At 33.7% G+C, this 15,823-nt stretch overlaps 2 protein-coding genes across 3 annotated transcripts; both read left to right on the top strand.

The window, feature by feature from the left end:
• The first annotated feature begins 4,742 nt into the window (after positions 1 to 4,742).
• LOC130825978 (alpha-glucosidase-like) lies at positions 4,743 to 15,823 on the top strand. 2 transcript variants are annotated; one of them, XM_057691441.1, is made up of 7 exons: positions 4,743 to 4,856; positions 9,422 to 9,665; positions 10,983 to 11,674; positions 13,128 to 13,358; positions 13,433 to 14,079; positions 14,622 to 15,045; positions 15,132 to 15,823. In XM_057691441.1, exons 2-7 carry the CDS (start codon positions 9,433 to 9,435, stop codon positions 15,584 to 15,586), a joined length of 2,682 nt encoding a protein of 893 aa, XP_057547424.1. In that variant the 5' UTR covers positions 4,743 to 4,856; positions 9,422 to 9,432; the 3' UTR covers positions 15,587 to 15,823. The 2 variants fall into 2 exon arrangements, with proteins under 2 accessions (XP_057547424.1, XP_057547423.1); XM_057691440.1 differs by lacking the exon at positions 4,743 to 4,856 and having other exon boundaries at positions 9,398 to 9,665.
• On the top strand, positions 4,976 to 6,381 carry LOC130824865 (uncharacterized). The gene is made up of 4 exons (XM_057689884.1): positions 4,976 to 4,980; positions 5,071 to 5,080; positions 5,432 to 5,651; positions 5,786 to 6,381. The coding sequence occupies exons 1-4, from the start codon at positions 4,976 to 4,978 to the stop codon at positions 6,379 to 6,381; spliced, it is 831 nt and encodes a 276-aa protein (XP_057545867.1).

Below are 15,823 nucleotides of genomic sequence, written 5' to 3'. Positions count from 1 at the left end.
CTTACCATCCCATCTCTCATAATCCATCAAACTCCTCACCCTCTTGAAGGCTTCCCTTATATCTTGGCATATAATTTGAATATTCTCCTTCTTCTTACAATAGTAACACTCGTCGTTATTATAGTCATTCCTCCCTTGAAAATTACCTCTCGTTTGATAACTCTTCTCCTTGGTTTTCCCTCTACTAGGATCATTACTAAACATACACTTTCTTACATTCTTCTTATCTTTCCCCTCGCATCTTACCATGAATCTGTATCTCACTATGAATATATCATTCTTTCTCATTGCTGCCAATGCTTTATCAAGAGTAATAGACTCCCTTTCAATGAGCAATGTTTCAACTTTATTTTTATAGCTCTTAGGAAGAGATTCCAAAAGAAGTAAAGCTTGCTCCTCATTCGATAACTTCACATTTGCATTTAATAATTGACACACAAGTTGGTTATATGTGTTGATGTGATATTGCATACTTGTATCATCTTCTTTTGTGAGTTGATACAATTTCCACCTCAAGCAAAACTTATTGGTACGAGACTTGACACCTTACACTGCTTGAAGTTTTTCCATCAACACATCAAGATTAATCTCCTTTAAGTAATTACACTAAATTTTGCGTGTAATAGCAAGCATGATTGTGCTCACCACCCTCTTCTTCATGGATGTCAACTTCTCATTCTCTTAAGATGTTGGCTTTGTCTTCTCAAGAAAAACTCTTTAACCTCTAAACCAATTGAAGTGAAAGTATTTAAGAGCTCATCATTGTGAAGGAGAAAAGAAATACAAGAGAAAACAGAGCAGAGCTATTACAATACACACACAAGCAAGAACACAATGATTTAATGGTGTCTTGGACACATCCCCCTCCAAATCGATTATGGACGATAAAGCATTCAATAATACAATAATAAAATAACTCTCATGAAGCTTGAACAAACTCTCTCATGCTAAAACTTTTCACCTTTCATGAAAATCAATCATGGTTATCAAAGAAGAGATACTAGAGCTATCAAGCCCTATTTTGATTCATTGTATTCGCCTCCATTCAAATTCTAAAGCCTCGTGAGGCCCTTATATTGTCCAATAAAATAGCCGAATAACCCTAACAATCTAGTCCAATATGTACCCACCAACATAGTAGAAAATAAAAATTCAGATACTAAGGCTGCACCAAATTGCTTCAACGAGCACACTACATTAGCCTACTATGACCTATTGGACCTTGTGTTTCATTCAAGGAACCCAGTTTTCCTTTTTCAAGGTACTTCATGCACTCATTTCTTCATATAATCTAATGATCCAAACCTCAATTGTTCATACCCCATGCACACCCCTTACTACCCTTTATGCATAAGTCATTATTATGTGAGCAATGAGATGACTAAAATCACCACCAATATTGGAGTGATCTGGCACTTGCCCTTACGCTATCTATTACTTTTACTCCAAATTTTGTAGTTCAAATCTATTTAGGATCAATTTAATTATTCAATTATATATAAAATCGGATCTTATTTTAGTTAGTATAAATACCAATTATTCCCAGTAAAATCTTGATATCGATTCTCACCTAGCTGTCTCATCCTTTAACCTATACGATAAAATAAATAAGCACAATACTTATTCTTAGAAAGTTTCGGTTTCGAAGCAATAAAAGTCTAGTTAACTCTGACGTTTGTTTGTCTAAAAGAAAATAAATCCCATTACCCATATGAGTTTGAACAAGTTATGAAACGTTATCATGTATCCACTCGATTTGTGGGAAAACCAGTTTATACTGTGGGCAATCAATGAATCGACACAGGAATTGAAAACCCACACGTACAATATTGGAGAAAAAGGACTAAAAAAGAGAACATAATTCTATACGTATCCATCTTTGGACCATACTAGCATTTCTCCACGTACAATTTAGAAGAAAAAGAGCCAAGGGTAACTTTTCATTCAGTAGGGCAGTGTTTGTTTTAGAAGCAACTGTTTTCTTTTTTAAAATCTCATTTTTTATTAACTTGTATGTTTTTGTCCCTTTAAATTCAATTTTTTTTATATGTCACTTTTAGTTTTAAACTCAAGAGCACAAAAAATATTTGATTGTAAGCATTTGAGAGTGAAATGTTAGTAGGAATGAAAAAAAATAATTGTTTCATCGCATTAATTACTAACGGTTATTTCATGAAAACAAGATTTGTCGAATATTTATAAAAATTAATAACATAAGCAAATCTGATAGGATAAATATACCACATTATTAGAAGAAAATACAAACTCAATATGACGGTTGGGTTAATTTTGAGTCTGTCGAGTTTGACCCGGTGAGTTATAGATTTATTTATTTTTTATTATTGTTATCATTATTATTATTATTATTATTATTATTATTATTATTATTATTATTATTATTATTATTTGTTCTAATCGCTGTGTAATAGCTAAAATACATGTTATTTTTTTGTCAAAATTAATAAAGTTGTATTGTATTGGGCATAAACAACTTTTCAAATTAAATTTGTTCAAGATTAAAATCAAATAATAAAAATTGACAAAATAATAATAGGCTACAACTCAAAAATATTAAAGAAAAAATAAACAAATAAACAAATTTCAAGAAAACTGATAAATGGGGTTGGATTGAACTTTTGTCCATCAATCAGATCGAATCAAAATTTGACAGATCCAAATGCAATGAAAATCATAAATTCTATTAATTTTATTGTATAATAGCAAAGGCAATTTAAATGTGAGCATGCCATTGTTTTTTGTCATTGGATAATATTAATGGAATTTGACTAATTTACATTTTATGAATTACAAAATTTATACATTTGCATTTTTGGAAAAATTTATACATTAATAGATGCAATAAATCACAATTATTTCAATTATACTGTTATATATAAATGTGCAGTTTAGAAAATTATACTGGAAAATAGATAAAATACTAAATTACACTAGTAGAAAATTATACTACAAAATAAGTTATATTCATTCTAATTATACTGCAATTTATTAAATTACTAGATGTATATAGTTGTTAAAAACTGAAATGACATAAAATTCATTTAATTGATCATTAAAATCATTCATTTATATTGTTAGACCACCATAATTAAAATTTTGAATTTTAGGAAAAATGTCAAAAATATTCAACCAGATGATAATTATAGAAACAAATAAATTAATGCAAAAAAAATCAGCGAATTTCAATCAATGTGTAGGCAATCAGACTATCTTAGCAACCAAATATAATGCAATGAAAATCAATAAACTAATTTTTTTTTATTTTCGGTAATGTAATTATTCCTTTATAAAAATTAAAATGTATAAACACTTTCATGGCAGAAATTACAATATAAATAGCCCCACATGGCCATTCCAATTATTTGCTCATACCATTTCTCTTCTATGAACCTTTAGTGTTGTTTAATATTTCCTCTGGTTTTCTATAGATAATAACATCTTGTGAGAAGAAATGTCACTATTTATAGCAACTAATAAAAATCAAAGGAAGTAATATTTTCTAGAATAACTATGAATTTAAATTACATTCAAGAAATTCAAAGTGCCAAGGGAACATGGGAAATTAATGGCTATTAATAAAAGTCAAGGACAAACAGTATTCCATCTTGGTCTGTTCCTACCTAAGTCTGATTTAGTCATGGAAAATTTTACGTCGCCATTTCTAGAATAACTAGCAGAAAAGGACTAAGAATTCTCTTATGCGATAGAGGATGGTGAAATATGTCATTGTACTGAGAATATAGTATATAAAGAGGTGTTCAAAACCTATAAACTCTTTATTAACAACCTATTTTGGGTTTCTTTATATTTAATTCATTTTCAATTACAAAATACATATGTAAATAATTATTACCCTCTTTCATTTAATATTTTTATTAATCTAAAATTTCATTAAAATATTAACGTATTTAAAAATTCGTGCATTGCACGGGTTTCTATACTTGTTAGAAATAATTATATTGGAATCACTTGAAATATGTCATCGTACTGAGAATGTAGTATATAAAGAGGTATTCAAAACCTATAAACTCCTTATTAACAACCTATTTTGGGTTTCTTTATATTTAATTCATTTTCAATTACAATATACATATATAAATAATTATTATCCGCCTTCATTTAATATTTTTATTAATCTAAAATTTCATTAAAATATTAACATATTTAAAAATTCGTGCATTACACGGATTTCTATACTAATTAGAAATAATTATATTGAAACCACTTGATTAGATTATTTTATGACACAACGGAATTATTAGATTTGAATTAGTTTTTGATCGTAATAGGTGAGGAATATGTTGCGACAACTAACACAAATAATCACAAATAATTTTCACTTTCCATTTATGTTATGTTGTACTTAGATCAAATATTTGATATCAAAGGTTAACTTCTAGTTGTTTCAAGTGTGAGTTTGCTTACATTTACCTCTTGAGATAGTTTATACCGAATTTGTCTTAATGAATTAAAAATTTAACATTCTGTCTATCACATGAAAAAGTTGGAAGCTCAAAGTCACCACACGTAGATTTATTGTCTACCATGTAGAATGCCGACCACTTTCGGTTACCACAAGAAATTTCCAATAGAATAATTTGCACTTTTTGTCATGCTTTCGACACATTAAGACGCAATTGATTCTTTACAGCTAATAAGAGATATCTACGCACACATCTCGTATAGTTCTATATATGAGTTTCCATGTTTGGTCCATTTTCATTATGAGTTTCAGTCTCCATATGGTTAAATATCTCTTGCTTAGTATTTTAATATATATTTTTCTTGTTACAATTGAGTAATAGAATAAGTAATATATCTACTCACTGCTCTTTTTTGTATGTTCTCTTCCTCACTTTTTCAATCAATTCTTTGAATTCATACTGCATAAATTTAACTGGGTTTGTGTTATATTTTTGATATTTTAAGTAGATTTTAGTTTAATTAGTGTTTAGTAATGAGGTTATGTTAAACAATCTGACCATTTTTGGTGTGTTTAGTTTGCTTAGTGTTTGTTATATCTTGTTTCTTGTTGATTTTCTTTTGATTTAGGTTGAATATGGTGTTTTAATTTGTGGGTATTGTTTGTTTTATGATTTGCAGCATTAGAACTGGATTAACTTTAGGTCTTTCCCAACGTTAATTTTTTAACAAATTGTGTTGTGATCTTAGTTTTTGTTTTCCTTTCGATTCTTTGTGGTTTCTCAATTGGATTCTTAGTTATCCCTTTGCTCATAATTGTATTGGTACTTGTTTTATTGTTTTCAATTGAGTGCTTGGTTATTTTGGTTTTTGTTGATTGGATAAATATTTATCTACTTTTTTATCTATTTGTTTTTTTGTGTTTTTTTTTGTTTTTTTGTTGATCTCTGTTAATGATCCGATTGTAACCTTTTACCTTAGTCCGTAGTAGCTGAATATAGAGTTAGGAAGCAGTTATGGTCACCTGAGGTCAGGTCCAAGGAGAGGGGGTCAGGAGGGGCAACATAAGCAGGATGTAGAACTAAGAGTGGGGACTTGGAATATAGGTACCCTAGAAGCCAAGTCGTTGGAGTTGGCCAATGAACTTTCTAAATACAGGATTCATGTAGCATGTGTTCAAGAGACTAGGTCGAAGGGGCAAAAAGCAAAAGGTATAAAGGGATAAAAGTTGTGGTATGCAGGTTGGGACGGCAGACGTAACGGGGTTGGCATCCTAATGTCTAATGATATCCTAAAGCAATTGGTTGAAGTAAGGAGGTGTAATGACAGAAATATGCTAGTTAAGATAGTAGTGGGGGAAGAGATCATATCCATTGTCAGTGCGTACGGGCCCAAGTTGGGCTCGATGAGCAGGTGAAGTGCGAGTTTTGGGATAACCTAGGAGACCTCATGAGAACTATCCCGGAAGATGAGAAAGTTTTCTTAGGAAGAGACTTTAACGGATATATAGGCAGAGATGCAGGCAACTATAACTCGGTACATAGAGGGTTTGCCTTGGGGACAAGGAATGAGAATAGGGAGAATTTGCTGGAGTTTGCGCTAGCTAAAGAATTGGTTATAGCAAACTCAATCTTTAGAAAGAAAGATGAGCATTTGATCACATATAAGAGCGACAGCCATGCAATCCAAGTTGACTATTTCTTAGTGCGCAAGGGAGATCAAGCCTCATGCTTGGATTGTAAGGTGGTGTTGAGTACAGAGATGCCCACCCAACACAAGCTTTTAGTACTGGTTTTTAGGATGAGGAAGAAAATCGTAGAGAAGAAGGTCGAGTCCAGGGGAAAGATATTGTGGGGGGAGACTCAAAGGGGATATGGTCACAACCCTGTCAAGAAAGATAAGTTTATTGGGTTTTCTAAGTCAGTCATAGGATGCGAATGAAATGTGGGTGAACATGGCAAAAACCATTAGAAAAGTGGCAAAAGAGGGGTGTCATCGGGTAAACCAAAAGTGTTCAAAGAGTTGTGGTGGTGGAATGATGAGGTGGAAAAGAAGAGAAAGGATAAAACAAGAGATTTAAGGAACTTATGGCATGCACGGAAGAGGAGGATAGGATAGAAAAGAGAGTGAGCTATAAAGAAGCAAAGCATGCGACAAAGAAAGCGGTAACGGAGGCAAAAAAATCGTGGTTATGAGGACTTGTATCGGAAGCTTGATACCAAAAGGTGGAGCAGCAGATTTTTAAGTTGGCAAGAACTAGGTCCAGGCAGCGGCAAGACTTAGAGGCAGTGAAATACATCAAGGATGAGGGAGGACAAGTTCTCCTGAGACAAGAGGACATCAAAACCAGATGGCTCCAGTATTTCTCTCATTTACTCAATGAGTCTAGGGGGCCAAAGGAGGGGAATATTCAAATTTATGACGGCCAAAAACCTTTGGAATATGGGTCAATGAGTGATATTACCACAGAAGAAGTAGAAGAAGCTCTCAAAAAGATGGGGAGAACAAAGGCAGTCGGGCCAGATAACATCCCGATTGAGGTTTGGAGGGGTTTAGGAGAAGAGGACACATAAGATGCCAGAATAATGGAGGAATAGCACACTAATACCTTTATTTAAGAACAAAAGCGATGCGCAAGTATGCGGGAACTATAGAGGTATCAAATTTCTAAGCCACACAATGAAATTGTGGGAAAGAGTGATAGAGAGAAGAATTAGATAGGAAACGGTGATTAGAGAGAACCAATTCGGTTTTATGCCAGGATGGTCAACCATTGAGGCAATTCATATTTTGAGGAGACTGATAGAGAAATATAGGGAGCAAAAGAAGGATCTGCATCTGGTGTTCATTGACTTGGAGAAAGCGTATGGTAGCATACCACGACGTGTCATCTGGGATAGCCTCAAGGCTAGAGGTATTTCTTCAGTGTACATTGAGGCTATATGGGAAATGTATGACAGAGTTTCGACTAACATTCAAACATCGGTGGGGATAACAGAGTTTTTTTCGGTTAAAGTTGGACTACATCAGGGATCAGCTCTATGCCCTTTCATTTTTACTGTCATTATGGAAGAGATTTCTAATCTATTTGGGAGACGGTACCGTGGTGCATGCTATTCGTTGACGACATAATGCTGGTAGCAGAAACTAGAGAGGAGGTTAGTAATAAATTGGATGAGTGGAGAGAAACTTTAGAAGGTAAAGGGTTGCGCATTAGTTGTACGAAGACCGAGTATTTGCACTGTGAATTTAGTGGGACATCACCGGTAGGTGAACTAGAAGTGTCCATTGATGAAGCAGTTGTTAAAAGTACGACCAAGTATAAGTATTTGGGATCGATCATTCAAAGGGATGGGGAGAATGACGGAGATGTAAATCATCGTATACATGCGGGTTGGCTCAAGTGGCGAGCAGCCACAGCAGTGCTATGTGATAGGAAATTCCCAAACAAGTTAAAAGGAAAATTCTACCGGGCGGCAATCAGACTTGCTCTGCTATATGAGACCAAATGTTGGCTTATAAGATGGAAGTTACAGAAGTGCGTATGCTAAGGTGGATGTGTGGGCACACATTGATGGATCGAATTAGTAATCAAGAGTTCAGAAACAAACTAGGGGTAGCCCCTATTTCTGAAAAAATGCGCGAAAATAGATTGAGGTGGTTTGGACATGTGCAGAGAAATACTTTCGAGGTGAGGAAGGTAAAAAGCATTTTAGTAGAGAGTAAGAGGAATCGAGGAAGATCTAAGAGAACTTAGAATGAGCAAATAAGAGTTGAGTTGCATGAGTTAAACCTTTTTGAGGGCCTGACTAGAGATATCCATGTTTTAGACTACTGATGTCCTCTTATTTTACCTTTTGGTGTTCTTGACCTCCTGCTTCTCTCGTTTCTTTATTATTAGTTTTTTTTGTTTTCTTTTTTTTTTTCTAGTTGGTTCTACTTATTTATTTTATTTATAGGCTTTTAATTTATCTTTCCTATATAGTTACGTCTCTTTATTTTCTCGAGCTGGGGGACTCCTTTGGCCGCGCTCTCCTTTATGGGTATGAGTAGCCGCCGTCCTTTCCTCCCTAGACCCTGTCCGTAGTTTTTCTATGAGAGGGATACATTGAATAAAATGTTGATGATGATGATACTGGTATTTATTCCTTGGAAAATTATTTCGTGAAGGTTCCATTTGGTATGATCACATCTTCTTTTACATGCTATAAGTTGTGGTATTGTTCATCTATATAATTTTATTTCTTATTATGCTTCTTGTGACTTTAAAATATATCAAACTTGATATGAAACAAAATAATTAATAAATTTTATGAAAATTTTTAATATTAATTAACACAAAATAATTATCAAGGGTAATACTTGTAAAATGATCTCTTTATTAATCAACAAACTGTAACCTATTATTAGTACATACATAAAATAGTTTGTGTATTGATATTATTATATTATCGTATGTATAGAACGCGTCACATAGTTAAACCGCTTCATATAACAGTTTGTGTATTGATATGATTATTTCCAAATAAAACATCCTTGATTTGTAATAGCAAGCCTAATAGTCATGTGCAACCATTTTTAACATTACTCAAAGCTGTTTCTAACCATAAGCAACATAAGCATTTGCCTAGGGCCTAAGGTTAGAAAAGAGCACTAAAATCTGGAAATTCTGATTGATGAAGTAGACATTTAAAAATTTGCAATTTATAAATAATTATTTTATTAATTAAAAAGTATATAACACGTCAACACTTATAATGATAATTATAATATATAGGATCTGTCTCTGTTATTTTTTCAACATCTATTAAAGTTCAGAATCAACTGTTTATAAAAAGAGCTTATTTCTTTCGATTTGCTCCCGGCTAATAAATATCAAGAATGATACTGCAGCAATATTATTTTTGATATTACTTGTATTTCTCATAATTATTTAATTCTAGATTTTATACAACAAATAATATTACAAATTATGAAACAGAAGATTAAAGAATGAAGAAGAAAATCCCATGCTTGGGGGTGGCACTGGGAATATTACTCCAATTATGTTTGGCAACTACTATATGGGCATCCGATGAAAATGAGGAATGGATCGGGTATGGATATAGGGTTAATTGGGCGACGGTTGACTCTGGCAGTAGTCGGACGTTGACCGCTATTCTTCAACTGGTCAGGAATTCCTCAGTTTATGGACCTGATATTCAGCTTCTCTCCCTCACTGCTAGGTTCATCATTCTCTCCTTTTCTAAGTTTACTCCGATTTGCATCTTTTAGTACACAATAGTTTAGTAGAAGTAGTTAGTATTATACTCCCTCCTGTCTTATTTTTTATTTAGTCAAGTTATGCTAAATATCTTATTTTTATTTTGAATATGTTAATTTTACTAATTTACATTTACTTAAAATTAACTTTTTTACAATTTTAGACCTACTAATTCCACTTAACCTTTATTTAAATTTAAAAATATTATACCTTTTTCTTTTATATGTGGTCATATTTGACCACCTAAAACTGGTGAAAATCCAAATAAAACACATTAGGTGAATAGGAGAGAATACCAAATTCTATATGTATAATAATTTTATCCAAATTATACCTATTTAATTTAGGTATATAATTATTATTTTTAGTAAATAATGAGTATTTACATGAAAATGTATCTTAATTCAACTATACTAAATGCTAAGTATTTACGTTCATGTCAAACTGGAAAAATTAATTTCTAAACATTTGAAGGTATTTGCACGCAAAATATTTATTCCTAAATTATAGAATTTAGTATGAATTTATTAAAAAAAATATTTTACAATAAATAAATTAATTTAATTTGGTCAAATAAGCTGAATAGATAAACTCATTCTAGTAAAATAGTTTACAAAAGGAAACATTAATATTGATAATTCAACATTTCACCCATCTGCTATAAAGTATATATCTTATCTTTGAATTATTTTTTAATAATTCAATCTTTGTTTTTTATTTGTTTTCAACATAAACTTATATTTTATAAATGTAGACATAGTGTAAGATTACTTTAGAAAACACAAATGTACGAAATTTTGCATCATATAATTTTTTTGGCAATGATTCCGCACTCGTTATTTTAATATTATCCAAAATTTATAATGTCTTTTCTTATAATTGCTATTTTTATTATGAACTTGTTTTTGTCTTATTTTCTAATCAAAATGTGGTTTCCATTGATTTTCAAGAAGGTGAGAGAGACTAATGAACTACTTGATATAATCTACTATACTAACTATATTTGACTTTTTACACAATCTAAAGTGTTATTTTGATCATTTATATATAGAACTACACACGTTTAAAAATTATAAAAAGTTAATATTATAAAAATATGCGGCTAGACAATTCAGATAAAATCCCAGTTAACTATATTTTTTTCAAATATTAGACATATAAACGATGAATACTGTCAACAATTATTATATAATAATTATTTCATATCGGAGGAAGTAAATATTTTTTTGTGCGTGCCCTTACATTTCATCAATAATTACATTGTCCTCTGTTTTTTCAGTTTAGAGTCCAGCGACCGCCTGCGAGTCCGAATAACTGACGCCAATCACCAACGATGGGAAATCCCCGACAAGATTCTTCACCGTCGTCCACCACCACCACAATCACCTCCAGTCTCATGCCCCACCATCAAATCCCGACGCCATTTCGTCCTCTCTCATCCATTCTCCGACCTAACTTTCTCTCTCTTCACCACATCCCCATTCAGTTTTTCAATCGCTCGCAAATCCACCAACCAAACCCTTTTCGACACAACTCCAATTCCATCAAATCCCAACACTTTCTTCATTTTCAAAAACCAATACATTCAACTATCATCCTCCTTACCGGGCCGTAACGCCCATTTATATGGGCTTGGTGAACACTCTAAACCCAATTTTCAATTAGCCCATCACCAGACGTTTACTATGTGGAATGCTGATATTCCAAGTAGTAACCCGAATGTCAATCTTTATGGGTCTCACCCGTTTTATATGGATGTTAGGTCGAAGCCTTTTGCTGGGTCTACTCATGGAGTTTTGTTGTTGAATAGTAATGGGATGGATATTGAGTATACAGGAAAGAGGATTACATATAAGATTATTGGTGGTGTTATTGATTTGTATTTCTTTGCTGGGCCTTCTCCGGCACAAGTTGTAGAGCAGTATACTCGGGTTATTGGTCGGCCTGCTCCTATGCCTTATTGGGCTTTCGGTAATTTCTCACTTTCTCTCTTCCAAATGTTGCAACTTTATTTTAATGTTAAGAATCACACAAATTCTAAATGACACTCTCACGGCCAGATCTTTTCTAAGTCAACCCAATATACACATACTATCTTGTCGAAAAATAAACTAATTATATAATTTGTATTTGATATCATTGAAAAGTTGTTGGAACATACGACCATTGTTAGTTTGTTACTTGATAGTCTTATAAATGATGCCATTAGTCATTTGTATGAAATTTTTTTTGGTTTAGAGATTTGCAAGCAATAGTCAAATTATATTTTACTTTCTTGTCATTAAGATTTACTGGAAGTGTAAAATGTTAACAATTGCAATGCTAGTTTTGTATGAATCATAAATGTGGGGCGGATTGTTACCATCTATGGGTATGTGGTTATTGCGGCCAATATGGTGGTCACGGTAGCATAAAAAAAAAAATCTTTAGAATGCGGCCTTTTGTTTTGCACTGTGATTATAATGAACTTGCTCAATATATGTATCCAAGTTTCTCTTCATGTTGAAACTGATACATATTTTATACGGTAAGACATAAGAAAAGGTTGAATTTCCTTTTTCATTACTCTTACTTAGTGATGGCAATGGTCTGGGTTGGGCCGGTTCCGGTTCCTAAAAATTGGAACCTGATTCAGACCGTTTGGTTTTGGTTCCGGTACTAGACGATTCCTTGATGGTTAAAGAGGCGGTTCTCAGCGGTTCAACTCACGGGTTGGATGGATCGAACATTCGGTTCAATTCGTTTTTTTTGCTTTAAATATAAATATAAAAAATCATATAAATATTATAATATGGACGTACCTTTGTTGATTATTATTGAAATTCATTGCTCGTTAATTGATATTAAAATATTTACTATTATTGTTTACGTTTAAATTTAATTTAAATAATCAATAAAGGTACGTCCGGATGACCCAGGTTGCGGTTCTGCTGGCCTGTTTTTGGCAATGGTTCCTTCGTCTGTTCGGGTTATGGTTTTTCAAATTCATAAGCAGCATATATTAATTCCTTGTGGTACAACCATGTTATTATGATAATACGAGTAGTGAATTCCCAAAAGTTGAAATTATACTACATGGGAATTGGTCTTTGCTATCGGTTAAGAGTCCTCTTGATCAGGAAGATATAATAGGGGTTGAGAACTGATCTAATTTCATCTGAAACCTCACCTTCTAGTGTTATAAGTTGAAAGATGTTTCAGTTGTTCTGAGTGGATGGATGTTGGATACACTCATTGACTCATCTATTAGTTCACAAGACGAACAAACTTTTCTGAATCATATGTTTAAGAAATGATAGATAGATACACTATCAAGTATAAAGTTAGCACCTAGTTTCTCTAATGTGTCTTACGCTAGAAGCATTTAAATATGGGTTTGTCTTTCAATGTCACGATGAAAGCCCGTATAATTTTTACCTTTCAGGTTTTCAACAATGTCGTTATGGCTATCACGATGTATATGAGCTGCAGTCTGTGGTAGATGGGTATGCAAAAGCTAGAATTCCCTTGGAAGTAATGTGGACAGATATTGATTACATGGATGCTTACAAGGATTTCACTTTCGATCCTGTTAATTATCCTCTTCACAAAATGCAGCAATTTGTCGACAAACTTCACAAGAACGGACAAAAATACGTGGTGATTATAGATCCTGGTAAAATTTTGCAAACTAAATCATTCTTGATGTGTTTTATGCTTCTACTTTCTCTTCATCATTATTTATCTCAGGCATTAGCACAAATCAATCGTATGGAACATTCATCAGAGGAATGCAACGTGATGTTTTCCTCAAGCTCCAAGGCAAACCATACCTAGGCTCCGTTTGGCCTGGGCCTGTGTACTTCCCTGATTTTCTAAAACCTTCTACTGTGGCCTTTTGGACTGATGAAATTAAGAGATTTCTAAATCTTCTACCGGTTGACGGTCTTTGGATTGATATGAATGAAATATCAAACTTTATTTCTTCTCAACCCGCTCCTGGGTCCACACTTGATGATCCACCATATAAGATAAATAATGCTGGAGGCAGGTTGCCCATTATGTACAAAGCGATCCCACCAACTGCAATGCACTATGGCAATGTTTTGGAATATGATGTTCATAACTTATTTGGATACCTTGAAGCAAGAGTCACTCGGGCTTCCCTTGTCAAAATTACCAAGAAAAGGCCATTCCTGCTGTCAAGATCTACATTCATCGGCTCTGGGAAGTACACTGCACATTGGACAGGAGATAATGCTGCTACATGGAATGATCTTGTATATTCAATTCCATCTATGTTGAACTTTGGTCTTTTTGGAATTCCGATGATTGGGGCAGATATTTGCGGTTTTCTTGGGAATACAACAGAAGAGCTTTGTCGGCGCTGGATACAGGTGAATCTAAAGGCTTTTGCAACATTCCATTAGTTCATCTTTGTTGATCCCTCTGTCCACATGAAATTGCACCTGTCTTTTATTAGGTAAATATTAATTTATAGTTAGGAAACAAGACAAAATACAAGTGCATGAAAAAATTGAGTGGTTAAGATGAAACGAGAGTAAGTTTATGGTTGAAAATTAAAGAAAGTGGGACCATTGCCAAAATTGAAAAGAGTGTAAAATAAGTGACGCAAACTAAAATAGAGTAATGCAATTTAATAGGGACACAGGAGTATTGACTAAAACAATGTCACATGATTCGCTAATATTCTCGCGAATTGCAAATCAAAAAAAGCGAATTATGGTCGGTTTTGGGCTGTTCTTGGGCAAATTTGAGCGAATCACGAATTCAAAAAGCGAAATAGTTAGCGAATTATGTTACACTGTACTAAAATTATCTCATGATTCGTGCACTTCAGTTAAATGTGTGCAGGACATCTTTTTATCACTACTAATATTGCTTGTACTCCATTGTCACGGAATGTGTTTGGTTGCAGTTGGGAGCTTTTTATCCTTTCTCAAGAGATCATTCAACAATTGGTACAACATATCAAGAGCTTTACAGATGGGAATCAGTTGCTGCATCAGCTAGGAATGTCTTGGGACTCCGCTACACGCTCCTTCCCTACTTTTATACATTGATGTACACGGCACATCTGAGAGGAACCCCTATAGCACGACCTCTTTTCTTCTCTTTTCCTGAGGACATCAATACATACGGTATCAGCTCACAGTTCCTCCTCGGTCATGGGGTAATGGTTTCACCTGTTTTGGGACCTGCTCAAGTATCCGTCACTGCTTACTTTCCGAAAGGAAACTGGTTTGATCTATTCGACTATACTCGTTCAGTAACTGTCGCCACTGGCAGACATATCATCCTTCGTGCACCCCCTGATCACATAAACGTGCACATTCGAGAAGGTATTGCTATTTATTTGTTTTATTGATAATCCAACATTGATCAGTGGCTTGTTCTTGTAACTTTTCCCCCATCTGATTACTGTCAGGAAATATTCTGGCCTTGCAAGGTAAGGCTATGACAACCCAAGTAGCACGCAGGACGCCATTTCGTCTCTTGGTAGTAATGAGCGATAATGGAACCAGCTCCGGAGATTTATATTTGGATGATGATGTTGAATTGAAAATGGGTGCCGAGGGAGGCAAGTGGACATTTGTGCAATTCATCGCAGAATCTGCAAAGAAGATCAAAGTTATCAGTTCCCATGTTGTTAATAACCAATTTGCCGTGAGTCAGAAATGGGTTATCAATAGGGTTACCATTTTGGGTTTAAGAACTGGAACCAACTTCCATGGCTACGCTGTACACACAGCTTCCAATACCAGAATCGGTGACATGTCCAGACTCAGAATAACTCGAGACAGGAAAGACAAGTTCATAGTAGCTGAGATTTCTGATCTGGATTTGCTCATAGGACATGAGTTTAAGTTGGTATTGTACTGATTAATGCAACATAGAAGTATATTGTATCTTCTTTCATGTATTTGTTTATATAAGCGTTGTACCCCGTACAGTACTCGTATTTTACAAAGGAAATAAGATGAAATCCATTACATAATCTGTTCTTATATACACTCCTTGCAATATCTATAACATTTGAGTTTTTCTGCTCATGGAAATTAAATTTCGGATGACATTCTATGATACGATCGATTTGGATATATCATGACGTTGAGCTAT

Source organism: Amaranthus tricolor, chromosome 10, assembly GCF_026212465.1.
Source record: "Amaranthus tricolor cultivar Red isolate AtriRed21 chromosome 10, ASM2621246v1, whole genome shotgun sequence".
In the NCBI taxonomy this organism is placed as follows: Eukaryota; Viridiplantae; Streptophyta; class Magnoliopsida; order Caryophyllales; family Amaranthaceae; genus Amaranthus; species Amaranthus tricolor.
The sequence above is the reverse complement of the archived record's forward strand: the minus strand, read 5'-3'. Positions and strand labels throughout refer to the sequence as shown.

Coding starts and splice junctions, on each gene's coding strand:
- LOC130824865 (XM_057689884.1), top strand. Junction 5,652..5,785: donor GAAGGGGCAAAAAGCAAAAG/GTATAAAGGGAT, acceptor ATGCTAGTTAAG/ATAGTAGTGGGGGAAGAGAT.
- LOC130825978 (XM_057691441.1), top strand. CDS start 9,433: ATGAAGAAGAAAATCCCATGCTTGGGGGTGGCACTGGGAATATTACTC. Junction 9,666..10,982: donor CTTCTCTCCCTCACTGCTAG/GTTCATCATTCT, acceptor CTGTTTTTTCAG/TTTAGAGTCCAGCGACCGCC. Junction 13,359..13,432: donor CGTGGTGATTATAGATCCTG/GTAAAATTTTGC, acceptor TATTTATCTCAG/GCATTAGCACAAATCAATCG.